At 41.2% G+C, this 24,425-nt stretch overlaps 2 protein-coding genes across 2 annotated transcripts in view; both read left to right on the top strand.

Annotated features, from left to right (window-relative positions):
* Window positions 1-12,470, top strand: part of LOC113109212 (ribonuclease inhibitor-like) — a 29,022-nt gene extending 16,552 nt beyond the window's left edge. The window contains exons 4-6 of the mRNA XM_026272874.1: window positions 8,597-8,770; window positions 10,045-10,223; window positions 12,286-12,470. Of these exons, the coding sequence (XP_026128659.1) occupies window positions 8,597-8,770; window positions 10,045-10,223; window positions 12,286-12,287 (355 nt within the window). The 3' untranslated portion in view covers window positions 12,288-12,470. The remainder of the gene's footprint in view (window positions 1-8,596; window positions 8,771-10,044; window positions 10,224-12,285) is intronic.
* The window catches only part of LOC113109173 (NACHT, LRR and PYD domains-containing protein 12-like), a 1,059,377-nt gene that overhangs the window by 970,265 nt on the left and 64,687 nt on the right, over window positions 1-24,425 (top strand). The window contains exons 1-7 of the transcript XR_003292858.1: window positions 14,029-14,231; window positions 14,503-14,785; window positions 22,221-22,506; window positions 22,610-22,751; window positions 22,835-22,935; window positions 23,219-23,339; window positions 23,648-24,345. The gene's annotated coding sequence lies outside the window, so the exon portion shown is untranslated. Of the gene's footprint in view, window positions 14,232-14,502; window positions 14,786-22,220; window positions 22,507-22,609; window positions 22,752-22,834; window positions 22,936-23,218; window positions 23,340-23,647; window positions 24,346-24,425 lie in introns of the transcript that reaches the window.

The following is a 24,425-nucleotide window of genomic DNA, read 5'->3' on the forward strand; positions in this document are numbered from 1 at the left end:
CTAGGAACCTTAAAGAGCTCAAGTCTTTTCTTGGGTTCGCTGGATACTACAGAAGGTTCGTCCAAGACTTTTCCAAGATAACAAGACCCCTCAATGACCTTACTGTTGGTTATCCCCCTCTGCAGAAAAACCAGAGACGTAGTCCAACAGAAAGTACACAGTACAGAGATCCTAAAGAGCAATTTGGAGATCGATGGACTCAAGAACGCCAAAAGGCCTTCAACACTATCATGGAAAAGTTGACTTCAGCCCCAGTACTCGGATTTGCAGATCCCAGCCTTCCCTATGTGCTGACTACGGATGCAAGCACCACTGGACTTGGGGCTGCTCTTTATCAAGAACAAGAAGGTCGAATGAGAGTAATTGCCTTCGCCAGCAGAGGCTTAACCAAGAGTGAAACGAGATATTCAGCGCATAAACTGGAGTTCCTCGCGCTCAAGTGGGCAGTTACGACCAAATTCAGTGATTATCTATATGGAGGAGAGTTCACTGTGATAACGGACAGCAACCTGCTCACCTATATTTTGACATCTGCAAAGCTTGACGCGACCAGTTATAGGTGGCTGTCCAGCCTTTCGACGTTTAACTTCCAGATTCAGTATCGGGCAGGCAAGCGAAACCTGGATGCTGATGCACTCTCTAGATGCCCTCATGACAGGCCTTTGGATGACTTTGTTTCTCTAAAAGAGTGTGAAAGAATCAAGCAATTCACCCTTCACCATTTAGCAGAATCAGATCAACCAACGATACTGCCAGCAGCGGTGAAAGCTCTCTGTGAAAGACACCAAGTGTATCAGAGCTGTACTGATCCTGACATGTCCTACTCCCTGTTGAGTTCAGAGTTTGGCTAGATACCGGCTAAAGACAAACAGGCTTCACACAGGTTGCAGTGAGAACACACAATCATTTGTTTATTGGTACAGGTGCTGCTTAAATAGAACATCACATGGCATGGACACATGACAAACACACCTGAGAGGAACCCACAATAATTGGGAGCATACTCATTTAACCAATCAATTAACACCCCCACTTGCGCCCACATTATTCAGAATCATTCACAAGTTAAACAAAACAAAACGAAATATCATGGAAACCAATTGCATTACATCTTAGCTTGGCTATAACCAAACAAGAAAGTGGAAAAGGTAAGTAACTTAACTTTTGTAACTGGTTTAGTCATTAAGTATTTAATATCAATATGCTTACATCTCTGCTAACAGGATTCTTTGCCAGTGCAATTGTACCTTGGTTGTCTTCATAAATCATACAGTAGGTACACCATACACCATACAGGTACACTGATAATCATCAAGATGTTCAAGCAATTGTTTCAAGTACAAACACTCTTGTATAGTGGCAGCTAAGGCCATGTAATCAGCCTCACATGTTTATAATGCTACAGTTGGCTGCTTTTTGGTCCTCCAAGAAATCAGAGGACCATTCTTACATAGGCTAACACAGTAACCAGATGTACTACATCTGTCATTTTCATCACCTGCCCAATCTGCATCACTATAAGTCACCAACCTTAACCCTTCATCACATTTCCTGTAACAAAGCATCTTGTCATTTGTACCTTTCAGATATTTCAGTACATGCTTTTCGGTTATCCACTGCTCTTCCGTTGGCTCGCTGAAATAATGGGACAATTTGCTAACAACATAACTCATATCAGTTCTAGTGCATGAGGTTAGGTAGATTAAACTACACACCACCTCTCTGTATTTTCTGGGGTCAATCAGTTTTGCATTACCATCGGTGTAATTCAACTTTGGTTCACAAGGTGTCGACCTGGGTTTACAATCTTGCATGTCAAATCTTTCCAGCAGTTTCCCAACATAACTCTGCTGTGACATAGTCACACCCCCATCACACTGATCAAAAGTGATACCTAGAAAATTCTTCAGTTCTCCCAAATCTTTCATGTGGAATTTCCCAGTAAGCATCTCTTTGACAGTTTTTAAAGCTCTCTCATCACTGGCAGCAATAACCAAGTCATCAACCCATATCAATATTATCACTTTCCCATGTTCTGTTTCTCTCTTGTAAACACAATGATCAGCTGGGTTTTGTACAAAGATGTTTTCGCACAGATAGTTATGTAACATTTTGTTCCAGTTTCGACCTGATTGTTTTAGCCCATACAATGATTTCTCCAGTTAACACACCATCTTCTCATTTGCCTGAGATTTTACATCACACCCCTCTGGCTGTTACATATAAATTTAATAACCAATCGGTGCATGTAAGTAGGCAGTTTTAACATCCATCTGATGGAGAATTAAATTCTCCTGAGCAGCTTTCTGCATCAACACTCACACTGGTAAGGTTAGCAGTAGGAGAAAAAGTTTCTCCATAATCTACACCCAACTCCTGACTATACCCCTTGGCGACATAGCGAGCCTTATATTTGTCAGATCCATCAGCATTGGTTTTGATAGCATACACCCATCTACCCCCCACTGCTTTCTTGCCCTCAGGTAGGTTGGTCAAAGTAAATGTGGTGTTATCCCTCAGTGATTTCATCTCCTCATCCATTGCATCCATCCACTCCCTTGAGTTGGATGAAGTCACAGCTTCTCTAAAAGTCTGAGGTACATTGGAAACCATCTTATAGCAATAATCAATGCTGATCTGCACCTGATCACTTTCCACGCCATAGAAATCTGGCCGCCTCCTTTCTCTACCAGGGTATCTCCTCTCTCTACTCAGGGTATCTGGAGAATGCGATTCTGGCTTAACCTCAGCTAACTGTAGGCTTATCTGGCTTGGGCCTAGCCTATTCTCTAGAATGTCACACTGCTTGGGTTTATAAGGGTCAGGTCTGGTTGTGCTATAACGCATATCAATGTCATGATCAGACACGTCATCAGTCTCTTGTCCCTCAATATTGGACATAAACCTCACCAACCTGTGTTTCATCACCTTTCTACTGTCAGGATAATAGAACATATAGGCTGGGCTGTTCTTATCGTATCCAACAACGATGCCTTTGTCAGACTTTGAGTCTAGCTTCTTCCTGTCCTGCCTATATGTAAAACACACAGTACCAAACTTCTGCATCCTGGACATATTGGGTTTCCTTCCTGTCAGCATAAAATAAGGTGTCTGTTTGGTGCGGATGTTAAAACATCTATTCCTCACCACCGCTGCTGTCTGGACCGCATACGGCCATAGCTCCTTGGGTAACTGACGTTCTAAGAGCATACATCTAGCCATATCAAAAAGAGTTATCCAGTGATGCTCAGTAGTTCCATTCTGGTGTGGCGAGTATGGTGCTGATGTCTCATGCCTGATTCTGTTCCTGCGAAGTAATACTTGATAACCCTGTCCAGTAAATTCAGCACCATTATCAGACCTGATACATGTAACATGTAAGCTAGGAACCTCTCTGTTGCATCCACTGTGTCACTTTTGTGCTTCAGAAAGTACACAAACACTGCACTTGAGTGGTCATCAGTAAAGGAAAGTGTGTACCTATACCCTTCTCTGGACTTTGGGTCAATGGGGCCTGCCAAGTCAGTGTGTATCAACTCTAGAGGTGACTTGGCTCTCACGTCAGGCTTTCTGTTCTTACTCTGAGTGAATTTACCTTAGACACACACATCACATTGCATAGACTTGGGTACTTTACCCTTAATTGACATACCATCCACAACATTCTCTAACTTCTGAACATCATTAAAATTGCAGTGTCCCAAAATCTTGTGCCACTTCTGAATATCATGACAACTCGTACATTGATTATCACGGTCATTGTTTACTAGCACAGCTAGTAAGTAGTATGTGTAAGTAATATGTACAGCGCCTGCTTCAGTGTGGCACTGAGGTGTTGCCCTCTACTGTCGACCAGACATACCTCTGCTTCTCCTCTGTGCTCTGTGACCCCCTTGCACCTTGTGCCATCAGCCAGCTTCACACAGTGCGTCTCGGCCTGGAATTTGTCGTCGAAGCTCTTAAACTTAGCTAGATCAGTGATGATATGCGATGTTGCACCAGTATCCACCATCAACCCCTTTCGGGTGACATTGCTCCCTGGCTGACAATCACTGGTCATCAACATGCGGGGCTTACCCTTACCAGCATAATAATCCCGCAAGATCTTGAGTGCTCCACGCCCGTCATCCGCAGCCTCTCGCATGACCAGGGACAAACTTTTGTCATCGAGGAATTGGATCAGTTCAGCATTTGCTTCTGCATTCTTTGATGCATCCTCAGCCAGTGCGTCTGCATCCGCACCCACGGCGGGCCCATTCAAAATGATGTCCTTCAATTTCTGCAACCGTAGATGGCCCAAAAACTTTGTCTCCCACAGCTCATAATTCTTTTCGTCTCCGTCGAACACAAGACGAGACCAACGTGAATTTGTCCTTTCGCTCATGGTGCTTGTACTCCAAACATTGAGACCCAAATTTAAATGTGCAAACTGCCTTCTTACTCACGCCGTATCTGCACAAACGTCAGCGTATCTGGGCCCATAACCTGTTGAGTTCAGAGTTTGGCTAGATACCGGCTAAAGACAAACAGGCTTCACACAGGTTGCAGTGAGAACACACAATCATTTGTTTATTGGTACAGGTGCTGCTTAAATAGAACATCACATGGCATGGACACATGACAAACACACCTGAGAGGAACCCACAATAATTGGGAGCATACTCATTTAACCAATCAATCAATTAACACTCCCTACCCTACCGTGTTTGAGTCGTTGTCTCTCGGCATTGGTGCAATACCCCAAGAGTTCCAGCAAGAGGACGCCCATGGTCTTCCGGTTCTTCCCCAAATGTCTGAAGAGGAGCTGAAGGAACACCAACGAGCTGATCCAGAACTCAAAGTAGTTATCAAACATCTTGAGTCTGGTGAGAAACCAGTTGGGAAAGTAGAACATGTGGAAGTTGCCTCATGGCTAAGAGAGTGGAGCAGATTTGAGTTCAAGAATGGAGTGTTATTTAGAAGGAGGCAAGATCAAGGAAGTGTGCTGTATCAGTTGGCGTTACCCACAGATCTCCGTGAGATGTTGCTAAGGAGCTTGCACAATAACATGGGGCATCTAGGGATCGAGAGAACTCTGGACCTCGCTAGATCCCGATTCTACTGGCCAAAGATGGCGACAACTGTGGAAGAGAAAATTAAGACCTGTGAGCGCTGTGTGAGGGCGGAAGACTCCTCCTGAGCGAGCTGCACCCCTGGTGAATATAGTGACAAGCAGTCTACATGGACTTTCTGTCACTTGAACCTGATCGGAGTGGTACAAAACATATTCTAGTGATCACCGATCATTTCACTAGGTACGCTGTGGTGATACCCACCAGAAACCAGAAAGCGGAGACCGTGGCCAAATGCCTTTGGGATAATTTCCTAGTCCATTACGGGTTCCCGGAAAAACACAGTGATCAGGGGCCCGACTTTGAGTCAAACCTGATTAAGGAGCTGTGCGCCATAGTAGGAATACGTAAAGTGAGAACGACACCTTATCACTCGTGCGGCAACCCTGTGGAGCGTTTTAACAGGACACTGCTTCAGATGGTGGGGACCCTGGATGATAAGGGAAAAAGCTGCTGGAAGAGTTTTGTGAAGCCGTTGGTCCACGCGTACAACTGTACTCGTCACGACTCAACAGGAATCTCACCATACGAATTAATGTTCGGGAGACAACCCCGGCTACCAGTCGATCTGGCCTTCGGATTACCTGCTGATAAGTCATCCCAGTCTCACTTGTGTTATGTGAAGAATTTGAAGGATCGACTGAAGGAGAGCTACAGGGTAGCAAGAGAGAATGCTGCAAAAGTAGCTATGTGCAATAAGCGGAGGTTTGATGAGAGAGTAGTCGCTTCATTCCTTGAGGTTGGCGATCGTGTTCTGGTGAGGAATGTCAGACTAAGAGGAAAGAATAAGTTGGCAGATAAGTGGGAGAAAGAAGTTTATGTTGTGATCAAGAGAGCTGGCGACTTACCAGTCTATACTGTTCGACCTGAGGGCAAGGATGGGCCGCTCCACACACTCCATTGCGATTTGCTACTACCCTATGGATTTCTGCAAGAGGAAGACAGAACTGAGTCAGTAAGACAGAACAAACCCTACAAGCGCAGAACTCGAGCAAACCCTGATTCAGGAGAGTCTGAAAGTGAATTCCAGAATTCTGAATCTGAAGATGACTTTGCAAGTTACACGCCTCGGTACTTACCAAGCATTGAGAGCAGAATTCTTTTCAACCATAGACCTGAGGATCAGTCAAAACTGGGGTTACATCAGAAGTTTCTCCTGAAATGAGAACTGCAATTAGTACAGACCTCAGGCTTTCTACCTCAGCAGAGTCACAAGGAAACTTACCTGATGATGAAGACGGATGTCTGGGTAATGAACCTGAGAAAAGGAGATTGCAGTTGACAGACTCTACTAGATCTGATGTCTTGAGTGACATGCCTGTGCAGAGTGGACAGCAGGACCAGGAGTCTGATAAACCCCCATCTGGGACTCTGAATGGAGAAGATGAAAGGAATGATGGCTTTACACAGGACGGATCTGTTAATTTGAGGTGTCCCCGAGATAGCTTAATGGAGATTGGCCAGAGTCTAGCAGACGTTCCTAGACACTCACAAAGGCATTGTGAACCACCAAGAAGGTTACAGTACTCCACGTTGGGTAATCCCCTTTCTCTGGTTGTGCAGTCATTACTGCAGGGGCTCAGTGCAGCTCTCACGGTATCATTGGGGGAGCCTTCTTCCTCACCCTCATGTGTAGTGAGAATCCTACTGCAGTGACTTTGCAGCCCAAAGGATGCTGTGGGACCAGCATATCCTCAAAGCGGGGAGAGTGTAACCCGGGTGATCCAGGCTACAAGAGTTAAAAGATATGTAAAAAATATGGGAAAATTAAAAAAAACGAGAATAAGAGAGAAAAGCGAGTGCTTCAGAAGAGAGAGTGTTTCGTCCTATCATTGATCGCGCTGCATTGATTGACACTCCAACGAGCCAATGGTAGCAGCGCACCGAGATGGCACCGGCAACACTGCCACTCTCAGAGACATCGAGAGAGAGCGAGTGAGTCAGACGAAGCATGTGCACCGAGTGATTCCTAGATACTCCGCATAAAAGATCGTTATTGATAGAGAAAACTTGAATGCAATCAAAAGATTACATCTCTGAGCGAATTTTGAAGAGCTGACACCGAAGTGAGAAGAGAGTGAGGCCACTAATAAAGGCCAAATGCACATACACGGAGCACCAAAGCATTAATATGTTGTTGAAGTGTATACATGATGTTTGTTGATGAAAGTGTTTAAATTGAAGATTAATTATGTTCTGCCTTGTGTTTTGCAAGGCTGGTTTTTTTCCCCTTTCATGTGTTTTTTCTGAGAAACTGATCACCTTCCTGGACACGTTAGACGCATATTGAGCGTATGTAAATGGCGAGCGACCCACGGAGACAATTTGCTTGTTGAACTTGATCTTGAATTCATCTGAACTGGTATGAGAATTCTTTTTTGTTTTTGGACAAACAGGACTGAGATTTAGTTTTTTGCACTTTTTTTCCCTTGGACATTGAATGGAGAGACATTTCGAACGATTCTAAAGAGTCAACAAGTCTTTTGATTGGAGTCATTTGATTCTGAACTGAACGATTCTAACTGGATATGATTCGACATTAACTGAATCATGTTCAGTGCATCTTAACTATTTGATCCATTAGACTGAAAATACTGTTACATTCTGACGGGAAAGAGTAAATCTGAATTATTGAGTTGTAATATTTTGTTCTGAAAACATTGTTTTTTATTTTATTTTATTGGGTTTTAAACAAACAGACTCTGTGGAGTTTTCCAATAAGTTTATTTTATTTCATTTTCATACAAAGTGTATATATATAATTGTTCTCAAAAAAAGGAGAATTGATTATATGTGTTGTCATACATTGAATGTTGTGAAATTACAATATTGAGATTTACATACTCCAGACAAACTGAAATTCAGAAAAATTTAAGTGAATGCAAGATTCCAACCAGTAAACAAAACTCTTGGTTTTCACCTACCTGCTGTGTTGCTCTCCTCTCTCCAGTAGCCGCACCTTACCTTCTGATCAGTTGGCCCGTATCTAACCATATTGAACCCTATGCCAGTGTGACACATTAGACTTTACACATGTTACACGCTACACTTAGTTTTGGGCTAAAAGTGTGTTGTAACGCAAGCGTTACTGAACATGTACCGAGTAAAATATTACTGAAAATGTATTAGTAATGCCTTACACTACTGCGTTACAGCAAAAACTAATGTTACTGTAATGCATTGCTTTTGTAATCCGTAACTGCCAACACTGGTTACAAGTTAGTTCAAAATCATTAATAATTGTAATATTTCCAAAAGCATGCCTGTTTTTGGTTAAAAATCCTGAGAGTGTAATAAAGACTTTTTAATTTATTTTTGAATGAGGCTTTAATTGATTTATGATCATGTTTTTTATTTTCTTTGACATTTTAAATGTCAGTCCAATGATGCATCACACATTGATTTGTTCTTTCTCTTTACTAATGGATTCACAGCTAAACTGATCTGATCTGAGAGAGTGAAGAGTGTGTCATTGTTCTCTACAGGTTGAGAGATTGTGGCGTCACAGATGAAGGTTGTTCTGCTCTGACTTCAGCTCTGAAATCAAACTCCTCACACCTGAGAGAACTGAGTCTGTCTCTGAATAAAATAAGAGATTTGGGAGTGAAGAGTCTCTGTGCTGGACTGGAGGATCCTCACTGTAAACTGGAGATACTGGGGTAAGATAACTCAAACCTGTGACCTGTGGTCAGGGCTTGACTGGGGTTAAAATTCAGCTCTGGACAAATCCAGTCCATCTGACCCACGAGTTCCCCATGGATGTTTTGCTGGGTAACAGGGCCTTTAATTGGAGTAAAGAATAATACATATTACTGAATTCATGACAAATGCAGCAAACTTAATAATGCATTTGTGTCACATATAAACGCACTTGACAGTAAAGCATTGATTTTGAGCTAGAATGTAGGAAATCTATTGATAAATAAATTCTTCATCATTTCCTCACCCTCATGTCAATCCAAACCTGTGTGACTTAGTTTTTTCTGTAGAACGCAACAGATATTTGGTAGAACATGAGCAAACCATTTTGGTTACCCTTGATTTCTGCATGGACCAACATTTATTGAATTTCTGAAACTATCTCCTTTTATGTTCCACAGAAGAAAGAAATTCATACAGGTTTGAAATGACAAAGTGTTGAGAATTTTTTGGGTGAACTGTCCTATAAGAACTATTTTTGTTTTGACATTTTCCAATTGACCTCGTCATGAAGTTTAGATTGTGGTGTCTGTTTTCAGCCAGCATCACTACAGAAGCTTTAATGTTCTCATATCACACGACTGTAAAACACAATTCTGTGTCACATCTGAATGGATCAAGACACTTGTGTTGTTGATCACTTTACTCCTGATGACCAGTACATCCCTGTCTGTGGGTCACAAGTCAGACCCTCTGACCATTAGACCACGACTGCCCCATATAGATGATTGATAGATTAGAAATATTAGATGGAATGGAAGGTTAAATGAGTTTGAACGGTCTAGAAATAGAACATAGAATGGCAGCTAAATGGAGTCTAAATGCCTTCAGTTTGTTTACATTTGAATTTTGACAGTTGGAGTTTGAATAGTCTTGGCTCATCTGAACATTTCCTCAATGTAAGTCTGTGGGATTTTGATGATTTTTTATCTTCATTTTTAGTTAAACTGTAAGTCATAATTAGAAGAGCAAGTGAGTGTTTCTCCAGACAGATCTGTCCTTATATCACTATGAAACAATATCTCACATTCAGCTCTGTGTGTCTGTTCAGTCCTGAAGCACATGACAGTTTCAAACAGCAGCATTGAGCATCAACATGCAGAAATCTCATTCTATCAGCAGCAGTTTGTGGCAATGCTTGTCATTATATCTCCTCTCCTGCTCTGAGACCAGAGTCAATAACAAACTACACACACTTCAATTACAATTAACACTGTGTCATTGTTCTCTACAGGTTGATGAAGTGTGACGTCACTGATGAAGGTTGTTCTGCTCTGGATTCAGCTCTGAGATCAAACCCCTCACACCTGAGAGAACTGGATCTGACTGGGAATACACTACGACAATCAGAAGTGAAGTTACTCTCTGATCTGAAAGATGATCCACGTTATAAACTGGAGAGATTATTATACTGTGAGTATATTATCATTTAAATCTTTTAAAATGGCCAAAGTTTAGTAACAGACATATTTGGAGAATATAAGATAATAATTCAGCTCCACTTTAGTTTCTGTTCTTTAAACTGTTTAATTCTGTGATGATCTATGAATATATGAATATGTTCATCTCCTCCAGTGTCTCTGTGTGTAAATGATAAAGAGAGAGTTGTTGATCATTCACTGTTATTAATCTATGATCAGTTGTTCATCAGATCAGAGTATGTGAGCGGAGTGGAGCGTCAACAATTTCTCCTCCGCGCTCCGATCATTTAATTATCACTCCGCTCCGCTCCACTCCACACTCACTGATATCAGAAACACCGCTCCACCTTCACTCCACGTCTAAAGTATTTCAGTATGTGTGAAATTACACACTTCAACTTCTGTTCATAACATATTAAATAATAAATAAATAAACACAAGGAGAGTTTCAAAGTGGTTTACTGGAACACTAGTGTGCAAACTTTGTTCCTACCACATGACAAATAACATATGTCAGCATTAAAAGGTATAATTTTATTATACTGCTTTTTGTGGTGCTAATTTAGTTTGTGATGAAACATTTTCTCCAGTTATTTTACTACGGATCGATGCATTTCTTCTACAAATTTCTGCTCATTCAAAATCAGATACAGATGAAGTAGCTCTGTAAGATTACATTTGTTTGAATGCATTATTGAGAAAGTGATTGCGTGTGAATAATTATGGGCTGTTCGGTCCCTGTACGACCGTAGCAAGAGCTTGGTTATCATTGCCGGCAGTAAGTCAGACCTGTTCCCGTTGCATGTTGCACTCCGGCAGGGCTGCCCTTTGTCACGGGTTCTGTTCATAATTTTTATGGCCAGAATTTCTAGGCGCAGCCAAGGCCTGGAGAGTGTCCGGTTTGGGGACCATACGATTTCGTCGCTGCTTTTTGCGGATGATGTTGTCGTGTTGGTCTCCTCAGACCAGGACCTTCAGCGTGCTCTGGGACGGTTTGCAGCCGAGTGTGAATCGGCTGGGATGAGAATCAGCACTTCCAAGTCCGAGGCCATGGTTCTCAGTCGGAAAAGGGTGGATTGCCCACTTCAGGTTGGTGGAGAGTTCCTGCCTCAAGTGGAGGAGTTCAGGTATCTTGGGGTCTTGTTCACGAGTGAGGAAAGGATGGAACGGGAGATTGACAGACGGATCAGTGCCGCGTCTGCAGTAATGCGGTCGCTGTACCAGTCTGTCGTGGTGAAGAAGGAGCTGAGCTGTAAGGCAAAGCTCTCGATTTACCGGTCAATCTACGTTCCTACTCTCACCTATGGTCATGAGCTGTGGGTCATGACCGAAAGGACAAGATCCCGGATACAGGTGGCCGAAATGAGCTTTCTCCGTCGGGTGGCTGGGCGCTCCCTTAGAGATAGGGTGAGAAGCTCGGTCACTCGGGAGGAGCTCAGAGTAGAGCCGTTGCTCCTCCACATCGAGAGGAGCAAGCTGAGGTGGCTAGGGCATCTATTTCGGATGCCTCCTGGACGCCTTCCCTTGATGGATGGATGGATGAATGCATTATTGAGAAAGCGATTGCATGTGAATAATTAAGTGTTGTACTAGTCTACGTGTTTAAATCATGCTTTCAGCTGAAAATATTCAGTATTTTCAAACATCCTTGAGAACTATAACTTCCCGCTCATGTCCATATAGCCGTCATAGCCTTCACATTCTTTCTGATTTGAGTGATCCTTATCTGTCAAGCTAGCTAAATATGTTTAACATGTGATTTCTTGCTAAATCCAGTTATAATACGGGCTGTTGGCATGAATTGTACTCGTGACGGAGCGGTGCTGGAGCGCTCTTGGAGCGAGTGAAAACCACGATGCTCCGACTTTTAAAAGATCTGCTCCTCGCTCCAGTCAAAATCACACGCTCCACTCCGCGCTCCGCTCACATACTCTGATTCATATCTCTGACTGTAATATGAATATACTGTGTGTTTCTGAGCTGGATCTGCTGATGTGATGTGACAGCAGTAATGTCTCATACTCATATCTGACTGTCTGTGTGTTTTATTGTAGGACTCTCAGTATTTAGACGTCAGTTCAGTTTCCTCAGGATCAGCTGATGGTGAATAAGAGCCGCTACAGGAATCAGTGATGTGAAGTTAAATGAATGCATGGAAGTGTAATGTGTGGAGCAGTGTTGATGAACAGAAGAAACAAGCTTCAAGAAAACTAAATAAATTCAGCTCTTTCTCTCCCTCAATGTGATATTTTCAGTGATGGGTTTATATCCTGAGCTGTCCAGATTTAATATAGATTATCATAACTGTGTATTATTGTATTGGTTTTATCTTCAGGAGCATCAGTGAATGTTTGAACGTTCTGTAATAGTTGTGTTTGAGTCCCTCAGTTGTCCTCGGTGTGAAAAGATGGATCTCAAAATCATACAGTTACTGTTTGATTCTTTAAATCTTGCTCTTAAACGTGTCTAATAAGGCTGTCAAAAAAAATATTATTTTGTAATGCAAAAACACTGAGTAGATTTGTTTAATTGTTTAAGCAATTTAATTATTATTAATTAATTAATTAATTAATTAGGGGGAAGTCGTGGCCTAATGGTTAGAGAGTCGGACTCCCAATCGAAGGGTTGTGAGTTCTAGTCTCGGGCCGGACGGAATTGTGGGTGGGGGTAGTGCATGAACTCCTCTCTCTCCACCTTCAATACCATGACTTAGGTGCCCTTGAGCAAGGCACTGAACCCCCAACTGCTCCCCGGGCGCCGCAGGATAAATGGCTGCCCACTGCTCCGGGTGTGTGCTCACAGTGTGTGTGTGTGTGTTCACTGCTCTGTGTGTGTGCATTTCGGATGGGTTAAATGCAGAGCACAAATTCTGAGTATGGGTCACCATACTTGGCTGAATGTCACTTCACTTCATTATGTATGGTTAATAAACATTATTTTAAACATGCACTTTATTGCATTTCAGAAACGTGCATTAGTAATATTTCACTCTATGTGCTCTCTTGTGTCCTCAGGAAAGACAAAAGCATGTTTTCCCTCCAACTGAAATTGTGTCTTTTAAATTCCAATATTATTTGAAAAAGTATCATATTTAAGAACAGAATTCTAGTTTAGTATTTCAGCTCTAGTGTCTAATACACTGAGTTCCAGTTAATTTCAATTGTAAAAGAGATTGTAATCTCAATGTGATTTTCTTCCCTGGTAAAATAAAGGTAAATAATAAAATAAAGAGTTTCAATGTGGCTTTTATTGGAACACTAGTGTGCAAACGGCGTGCTATCTTCATTTAATCAAATGATCATAATCACATCTATCCATTTTACAGTCCTGCTACTAGCATTTTCTACAGACAAAAACCCTTTAATTCGGTTGAGAACGTTTTTTTCGAGTGGTTTTGCACATTATAATAATAATAATAATAATAATACCACTGCAGACGCATTTATCGATTATTTGATCGTTAATTTAAAAGACGATCGATCATGGAAATGATCGAAAATGTACATCCCTAAATACAAATAAGTTGGATTGTATGGAGCTATTTGAATTTGAATTGTGTAAATTTGAATTATAATATAATTTAACAAAATGAATATTATATGGGATTTAAAACCGTTTTGAATTGTTTTTTTTTTACTTGAATATTTAACATTTGAAATTTAACACAATGAATGTATTTAAGGCAAAATTTTCTAGACATGTATTTTCAAACAACAGGTTTTTTTTTTGTTCTGAATTCTTATACAGCAAATATACAGTTTTTAAAATACAGCTTCAAGTTTTCAAAATGAAGAAGAAATTCTGAACATCAAATTAAATTTTCTAAAATTCAAAGTGCAGAAAATTCAGATCGTACAGAAAGTAGGTCAGAGGTCATTCACAGAGAGATCATCTCCGAAAAGTCGAACAAAGCATTTTGTCCAATCACAGAGCTGCAGCAGATTTCTGGCGCGAGCGTCCGGCTCAGGAGCTCATTCTTCTGCTGATCATGAATCCAGAGGTAAGTGATTTTTAAGCATTTATGGTTTATATTTAGATATTATGTTAGCATTCCCAGCATGTGACACATTTGTGTAAGCGGTCTCTGGTGTTTGTTTTAAAGTATATTTGGTGTAGAAGTAGCATCACCGTGTCTATACGGGACAGCAACAGCTTGAAGTGACAAAGCATCCTGTAAAGAGCTCGGACTCTCTCAGAACTAGAACAGGAATCCGTTTGCTGTTGGAGATTTCACATTCAGTGTAGACACTATCACTGATTATAATCCACAGGTTCTTCTGTCTTCAGTCTGGACGAGGTGTGAGCGTCATAACTCCAGGGACGGATGAACACACGGCTCTACTGGACACGTACTCGGAGAACTAGACCAGAGGGACCCCGCCGAAATACTGCTGCTCCCGGAACCAGATTTCAACCAGACACCTCAGATTTCTGAGACAAGTGGAGCTTGAATGAGATTTACCAAAGAAAAGGAAATATGAGGCAGAACGCACGCTTGCTGTTCTCTGGTGAATTCTCTCTTCATGAACAACAATGTAGAGCTGTGCACACAATGTAAGTAAGAGATTAATTTGACAGTGTAAACAGCTTCAGTGATTATAATCAGAGTTTTTGAGACTTGGCTCACAGTGAACACGACATAAAGGGGAGACCACACCAAAGTATATTTTAAACAAAAGTATATTTATTAACTAAAATATTCATAAAGTCAGTATATGTAAGACAAATCAAAAATGTTGTGTAAATCAACATAGTGAAGGTGTAGTGCAAAAAGGTAAAGAAGAAGAAGGGCTGCCAACAGCCCTGCTGAGAGTCTGATCGCGAATGCAGTCCTCTAGCAGCCAGCTGGAGAGCACTGATTTTATCCAGCCTCCAATTAGGCCATCAATTAGCCACCTTGGTACAACCCCCATAGCTCCTCCTGCAAACCAGAACAGAAACAAACCAAAACCAGCCACAAAATACCACACTAACAAAGGGAGAAAGTGGCAGATCCAACACATTAGAGCTGGGCCATCACACCTCCCCCCTAAAAAGACAGCGACCCATATATATGGGACTCTGAATCAGCATTTCCAGGCACAAATAACTAAAAATAAATACAAAACAAATCTCAAAAAAATTCATTCTGGAAGACTCAATCACACTGACTCATTCATAGCCACTCACCCGTGACACACCACTTTCACCTAGATTGATCACTCTCACCCCCAGTCTCCTTCATATCTCACTATCCAGCAATCCTGGCGCCTGGAAAGCAAATTAAGGACAGTAGAGACCAAAAAGACAAGGATAAAGACAAACACAATCACTAGGACCCCTCCGGGGCCCGAGATAGTGCATCAGCCATCACATTCTCAACACCCTTGATGTGACGTATAGACAATCTATATGGCTGTAAGAAAAGTGCCCACCGCATAAGGCGTTGGTTAGAATTTTGCAAAGAGTGGAGAAAAGTGAGGGGATTGTGGTCTGAATAGACCACCACTGGATGCAGGCCACCCCCCACATACACATCAAAATTTTGGAGAGCCCAGATCAAGGCCAAAGCCTCCTTCTCAATAGTTGAATAATTAGTTTGGTGTCGATTAAACTTGCGTGAAAAATAACAAACAGGTCTATCCACCCCATTTTTATCTCGCTGTAAAAGAATTGCGCCTGCCCCTACCTGGCTTGCATCAACCTGAATCTGAAAAGGTTGATCTAACTGTGGCGCAGCTAAAACAGGCGCAGAACTCAGCAGCAGCTTTGCATTCTCAAATGCCTGCTGACACTCAGGGGACCAGTCAAACTTAACAGAACTTTTAAGCAGATTTGTAAGTGGGGAGACAACAGTTGAAAAATTACAACAGAAATTTCTATAATAACCAATCATCCCCAAGAAACGCATCAACTCTTTTTTTGTTGTCGGAGGAGGAAACTTATCTATAGCCAAAACTTTGGCTCTCACCAATCGTACCTGACCTTGACCGACCACCTTACCCAAGTAAACCACAGTGGCTTGGGCAAACTCGCATTTCGCAAGATTCACAGTGAGATTCGCTTCCACCAACTTCTCAAATAGTGCACGAATGCGAGCCAGATGTTGCTCCCAGGTGTCCGCATAGGACACCACATCATCAAGATAAACTGCGCACCCTTCCAACCCAACAACGACTCCGTTCATGAGTCGTTGAAAAGTTGAAGGTGCGTTCCGAAGTCCAAAGCTCATCCGGTTGTATGAATAAAGTCCAGATGATGTAATAAAAGAGGAAATCTCTTGGGCTCGAGGTGTAAGCGGTACTTGATAGTAACCTTTCAACAAATCAAGTTTACTAACAAAACATGCAGCACCAAACTGGTCCACACAGTCCTCCATTCGGGGTAATGGAAATGAGTCTGGTTTTGTCACCATGTTAACTTTCCTATAGTCCGTACAAAACCTAAAGGTGTTATCAGGTTTTTTTGACCAACAAGCATGGTGATGCCCAGCTTGAGTAAGAAGGCTTAGCCAAACCATTATCTAAAAGATACCGCACACTGTCCTCCAAACTTTTGTGTTTATCCAGTGAAACCCGATAAAATCTCTGCCGAATGGGCTGTGCATCTCCGACGTCTATGTCATGCTCTATTAGACTCGTACAGGTTGGGATGTCTGAAAATAAAGAAGAAAACTCAAAAATTAAGCTTTTCAACTGTTCACGTTGCCTCCCCTCCAAATGAGTCAAAAGACTGTCCAACTTAGCCAGTGACTCAGTGTTATTTAAATGCCCATGTAGGACTGCGTCGTCCGGACCCTGAACCCCATCTTCAGCTGCCACCTGAGATGTGCTCAATACCTCCTTGATAACTGCTAACCCCACAGGTTTCATGTCAACCTTGTCCACCCCCCACCGACAATGTTGGGGAATAATAAGGCTTGAGCAGATTTATGTGACATAATTGGGTAGATCTCCTACGCTCAGGAGTAGACACCAAATAATTAAGTGCTGAAACCCTGCCGCACAACAGAATAAGGACCAGAGTACTTGGCCCTAAAAGGCGAACCTGGTATAGGCAGTAATGCTACTACTTGGTCACCTGGATTAAACTCTCTAGTCTCCGCCTTGCGATCATAAATTCTTTTCATTTTTTGTTGAGCTTCAGTTAAATTACTACTTGCCATTTTCCAGGCCAAAAACAGTTTGCGACGAAACCCATTTGTATACTCCGCCAAGCTTTCTGGTGGTTCTGAATTATCCAGATCACTGCTCAGTACAGACAAAGATGAGCGCACTTTGTGAGCGAAAACCAATTCGTTCGGGCTAAAACCTGTACTTTCCTGCACAACGCTTCATGCCGCCAGTAATAGCCATGGTAAGCCCTCTTCCCAGTCCCTTTCCATCTCAACACAGTAAGCACGCAACAAAGATTTTAAAGTGGCGTGAAACCGCTCCAGAGCCCCTTGGCTCTGTGCATGATATGCACTACTTAGATTGTGCTTTATGCGCAGCTGCTTTAGAGCCTCGGCAAACGTCCTAGAAGTAAAGTTTGAACCCCTGTCATTTTGAATTACCTTCAGTATTCCGAAGATAGATATAAAATGTGATAGTGACTTTATAATTGACTTTGTTGTTATACTTCTTAGGGCATATGCAGCAGGGTAACGCGTAGCCTGACACATTATTGTAAACAAATACAAGCAGCCAGATTTCGATGTAGGTAAGGGACCTACACAATCAATTATGAGATGTTCAAATGGAGTACCTACTGACGGAATTGGATGTAGTGGCGCAGGTTTAAAAGACACATTTGGTTTACCCGCAACTTGACAGATGTGACATTCCTTAATAAACTTAGCCACATCACGTTTTATCCGCGGCCAGTAAAAGTGCTGTAACAAATGACTGTACATTTTCTTTACACCGTAATGTCCAGTCATTTCCCCGTGTGCAGTTTTTAACACTAGATTATGATATTTCTCAGGAACAACCACCTGCAACACCGGATCTGCTACCTCAGGGTTTGCAAACGGTGACCACCTGCGAAGCAACAAGCCATTTTGGACACAATAGTTATTATCCATGCTTAAATCTGAAGCCAAATCAAAATATTTCCGAAGGCCAAGATCGCCTTTTTGTGCGTCAATCACTTCACTACGAGAAAGTGATGCTGGCATCTCTGGAATATATAATTTTAGTTTCGTTTTAGATGCATCAGATGGCTTCTCCAACTGTGCGCGACTCATTGCGCGAGTCACCGCACAGGCAGTGAACACCTCTGGAAAATCTTACAGATTTTTGTCAGACTCAGCTGATGGTACAACGTCTCTTCTAACCACAGGAGGTGGTAGTGACCCTTCAGGCCAAACACGGCCCCCACCAAAATTATTTCCCAAAATGAGTTCGACACCATCTATTGGTAAAGATGGACGCACGGCAATTGTTACCTCTCTATTGCAGAACGCTGAAGACAACTGAATCTTATGCAATGGCACTGAAAATGGTTGAAGATCAATTCCACGAATTAAAACTACATTTCCAGTGTTTGAAACTGAAGAGAACGGTAGAACAGACTCACTAATGAAAGACTCTGATGCTCCCGTATCCCGTAATATTCTAACTGGGAATTTTTGAGCATCGTCAACCATTGAAACGAAACCTTCTGTGATAAACGGAGTATAATCCACAACATCAGACACTGCTGTTTTATCACCGTCTATCTTCTCAACTTGTACATTCGTCTGTTGACGATCGGGCGCGGTTAACAGAGCCCCCTGTGATCCAACACAGTGTTGTAATTTCGTAGCAAAAACACTAGAAGCGCAGCCTACAGGTTTGCTACTGCCTGCTTTACTCTTATTACGAGCGCTCAACATTGGACATTCTTTTTTCCAATGACCCGTTTCTAAACAATAGTGACATTTATTGTCAGCATCCATGTCCCTGACTCTGTTACGAGTTAAATCGGGCCTCCAAAAAGGACCCGCATTAAAAGGACCCGTGTTAGGACGACCAGGGCGATGTTCTCTACGACTATACTCATGTCTTGGCGGATGCTCCCTCATAGGATTTTTGTGCATTAACACGAAATTATCCGCTAGGACAGCAGCCTGAGCGGCCGTCCTCACCTGATGTTCACTTACGTAAGTAGCAATTCGTTCTGGCAAAATGTTTTTAAATTGCTCTAAAATCACCAAGTCGCACAAATCATCAAAATCTATCAAACGCTATCTTAGCATGGGTTTGTCTATCACTCTTTCTCCAATTACGGAAACGTTGTCTATACGCTTCTGGAATCAATTCGTAACATTTTAAAACTGCCTCTTTAACACACTGATAGTTCTTTCTCTCTGTAGTGGGCAACGCAACAAATGCTTCCTGCGCTTTCCCAACTAATACAGTTTGCAAAAGCAAGATTTTATCCTCATCATCCCACTCTCGATCAGAGGCGACATTTTCAAATAGTGAGAAAAATACGTCAGGACCACGTTCATTGAATTTGGGAAGAAACTTGATCATACCAGCCAAACCGGATTTTTCACCACTGCCACTGGAGGAAAATTTACGATCGGCTACCAGTTTGAGTCTGAAACGCTCGATTTCCTTATCCTGCTCTTGAAGTTTAAGTTTCTGCAACTCCAATAAATGATCCTTTTCACTCTCTTGTGTCTTATGTTCCAGTTGCATTCGTAACAGTTCTTTATGTTGCTCAAACGTCAATCCACTATCAGGAGACGACATGCTTGCTGCCACAGGTATAACTGGAAACAATAGCCCTGTACTACTTGTGTCTATCGGTGTATTTCTAGGCAACACTTGTTTGTCTTTTAAATGTTCACGAATAAATTCAACTATTTGCTCTTTTTTAGCAGATTTAGACAACGTTAATCCAATCATGTAATGATCTGCGACATTAAACAATTGCTCTTTTGTTAAGGCTAACAACAAACTCTCTGACGGAGCGGTAAAAAAATCATGCAACGCGCTCATAATTTAGCACTTAATCCACCTTTCAACAATGTATCAAATCAATCTCTAACACACTAAAGCCCTCAACTCAATCTAAAGATCAGTCTTCCAGATTATCCAACCAAACAACTTAACTTACGTGAATAACTACAGCCCGCAAAACAGGACAAACAAAACTACGGAGCTTCCCCGTATCTAAACATTTACCCCCACTATTCTAACCTATTTTCACACTGTGTCCAAGAACCGAGCTCTTTACTCACCCATACCGCTAGAGACGTACTGTCCCGACCATAGGCCAATTCAGTCGTTTCTCCACGGCGATGTCCTCGGTCCAGACACCAGTGACGCTCCAACCTAATCCTCAGCGCAGAAAAACGCTCTAAGACGGGGTTAAATGATCGCTCCAAAAATTTGCTGTCCTGCTACGCAAGCTGAAACACTTCACCAAACCAAATGGTCACAGTGAACACGACATAAAGGGGAGACCACACCAAAGTATATTTTAAACAAAAGTATATTTATTAACTAAAATATTCATAAAGTCCAGTATATGTAAGACAAATCAAAAATGTTGTGTAAATCAACATAGTGAAGGTGTAGTGCAAAAAGGTAAAGAAGAAGAAGGGCTGCCAACAGCCCTGCTGAGAGTCTGCTCTCGAATGCAGTCCTCTAGCAGCCAGCTGGAGAGCACAGATTTTATCCAGCCTCCAATTAGGCCATCAATTAGCCACCTTGGTACAACCCCCATAGCTCCTCCTGCAAACCAGAACAGAAACAAACCAAAACCAGCCACAAAATACCACACTAACAAAGGGAGAAAGTGGCAGACCCAACACATTAGAGCTGGGCCATCACAGAGAGCTTGAACTCTTGCTAGACTGAAGTCAATGATAATGTTCTTGACTTTGAGGATTGATTCTTTGCTCTCTTTCTGTTCAGTGAAACGCTTATAACTGGTAACTTACAATGTTTTGATTAATTCATGATAAATACAAAGTCATTCGTGTTAAATATATTTTATGACATGGTTAATTTGTGGTTACCAGAGTTTAAATATTTAGTTTTTGATTTTTAAGGGTATGTTAAGCTTAACTGTCAGAATTGTTTGTGAATGAAGTTTAAGCAAACAGCACAAAAAGTATAACTCTTTATTGTATTATTATGTTGTTGTGTGTGAATAAATGTGCATATTTGTAATAAATTACAACAATTAGCGACCAAGTGTCAGCTTTGCAAAAGAAGTAGCTCATGAGTATGAACTATTTTAGTCGTATCATTTCTGCTCCTTTTCTCGAGCGAACTGCTGTCTTTATTTGTACAGGTACAGATACTTCTAGAGCAGATATGAGGGAGACTTCAGTCACGTTTGGAGCACGCTCTTTCACAGATGTCTGTGGATGTGGACTTCTTACAATTGATCTGTGTTCAGGAGCTGGTAGTCATTTTTATTTAGCTAAATTGATTTTCTTTCAGAGCTGACGATAGACCAAACCAAGATTTCATCATAACGGGACAAAAGCAAGACAAGCACAAGAGATGCAATTAAGTTTAATTTATAGTGCCTTTTTTACACAGGTCAAAAGCTAAAAAAGAATGTTTGATCAAATGTAGTCATCATCTTCTTTACTAACTTCATTGCATTTGTTTATTAGTACTGGAAATTTGCTTTTTTCACAGAAATGATGGCAGGAATTGAGGAAAGATTATTTGAAGGAGGGAGCACTGGGAAAAATCTAAAGTATTCAATTACAGACTTTCACAATGACAATTTCAGGAAGGTTTATTATCATTACAGCTGGGTAAAAAAAACATTGATGTCTCAATTTGAATCGAACCAATCTCATCTTTCCAAACTGATTGGTAAATCCCAAGGATGGATCGTCTCTTTACAGCTGATGAATGAACAGAACATTATAGCACATCTCTCATCCATTTTAAACCTCAATAGTCTTTGTGCTTTGTTACTTTTGATAAGAAACAAAGTCTCAGATTTCGAATCCATCTTATCTTGAAATGTAACCAATAAATCTGACTGTGGTCCTCTCTATCTAATGCAGTGACGATCACGCAGTGTGTCTCAGGTCAAGAGAAGGACAGCATGCAGCACACTTGAAAGATCACGTCTTCCTCTGTTTTTAACACCAGTTACGGGCTACAGCGCCAAATAAACATGAATGAATGCCAAAGGGTCTGTAAACAGATACAGGACAATTTACTGACATGAATCCTGTCACATGTAATCGCTCAATCAGTGCTTCAGCCGTACTTCAGAGACGTCACAAACAGCTCGTCAACAAGATGTCATGTTTCTCATCAAATCCATATTCAGGGACCATCAACTTGGTATTCAGCTAGAAAATTACTTCTGGAGAGGAGCATTTTGATAAATAAATACACCATATTACATCCATTGTAATGTTTAATCAATGTTGTTGTTGTACTTTAGGATAGTTGGTGAAATAATGGCAGTGAGCATTACTCAGGATGGACCTTTTTCATGGAGTGGATTTACAATTTCATTTCTTCCGGGAGATTAATAAAGATGAGCTGACATAACAGATGCAGACCGGCTAGATCTGATTGACAAGGTTTTCTAATTCAACTCAATTCAGATTTGTATATACATCTGTGTAGTGTATGTGTGTGTTACTCCTGGTTTTTATTTCTTTAGATTGAGACTGCAGACACTACAGCCTTGCTTGAGCTTTCTGAAAGAATCGTAGCATGTGGTACACAGGATCCTAACATGTGATGAAAGGAAGACATTGTCAGGTGTAGTATCTGTGATTCTGTCCATCTGACTCTCCTCCTTTCTCTTCAATCCACACATCAGGGTTAGATGTTTTTGGGACATTATACTCATTCGTAGACTCTCATCTGCAGCTTTTTACAGGTTTTCCATTGTCATGAGAAATAATGAAATATCTGATGTCCCTGTCACTGTTTTAAGTTCAGGAACAGCGAGGCTATGACATAATAGTATTACAAGATTGTTGTTGACCCAAAGCTTTTCACAAGTTTGTTTCCACAATCACAGAATGTTTCTTTTCTTCAGGAGCGAGGACTTTGACAGAACGGGGCAGAATGTCCAGATTAAAGATGGTGTTGTGCCAAAAAATTTTAACTTTCCAGCTCATCTTCAAAGGGTCTGTGTATCACTGACCAAATAATTCAAGGTGTATAAGATTGATATATCAATATGTGATTAAATGGCACTTTAGTTTTAGTTTCTGAAAGTTATATAATGTGTTGTTTATTACATCATATTTAAGACACTCCAAACGTCTTGACCGAATCTGTTCAGAGTTGATCACCACTGGTACAGTCTGAATTGTGTGATAATGTCATTCAACTTAACTTATGTAGAAAGATCATTCAGGGGTGCCTAGTTCTAATTTGTCTTTTTTTAAAAGCATAAAACATTTTAAAGCATGGATTAAATATCTGAGTACTATACTCGTATATCTTGTGTTTCTTTTTTAAGGTGGCTGGAATAACAACCCTAATGTCATCCAGTTAAAGTAGATCTTTAGGAAGCTGATGTTAAACAGAGGCAATGTGACGGCGCAGGATGAGTCCCTACCATCTGTCCTCAACACCTCTTCAAACCTGTCAGATATGAGGAGAAGATCTTCCATCCCCGTTTGCTGATATTCCTGCCCTAGTACATGACCACAGCTACCTTCTCGTCTGATTTGATGGTCTTGTGGACAAAAGTCTCTTGTACATTTCAAGATGTACAATTATACAAGTCTTGCATAATTATGGGCTGAAATTCAACATGGTTGTATATTTAAAACATGAATATTTCAATTAAAAACATTTCAAACTGATTTTCATAATCAAAAATTCAAGAATTCATATTCACCTTTCAGATTTCACTTCCAAAATATTCGATCTATTTAAAAATACAACCTATAATATTCAACAGGCAAGTTTCAGTCCATTTTATTTCGCTTTACAAATTCGCTTTCACAAATTCAGTGGTTCAAATTTGACAGTAAATTCACCGTTTCACATCCGGGAACAACAGGAAAATCAGTAGATTACCGATCACAATCTCATCTGCTGTAAATCGTCTTCACCGGCAGGGGGTGCAAGCGCTACTTTGTCTTAACAAGCATCAACGAAACCGTCACGAGAGGTCTTCATAAAACATCATTTGACGAAATGGACCGAGCGGTGAGTTAATTAGGCCTATATTAAGTGTTTAAAGTAATAATTTTTTAAAAGTGTGTTTTAGTGAAGTGTTTGTTCATTGT

This window comes from Carassius auratus, chromosome 9 (genome assembly GCF_003368295.1).
Source record: "Carassius auratus strain Wakin chromosome 9, ASM336829v1, whole genome shotgun sequence".
Lineage (NCBI taxonomy): Eukaryota > Metazoa > Chordata > Actinopteri > Cypriniformes > Cyprinidae > Carassius > Carassius auratus.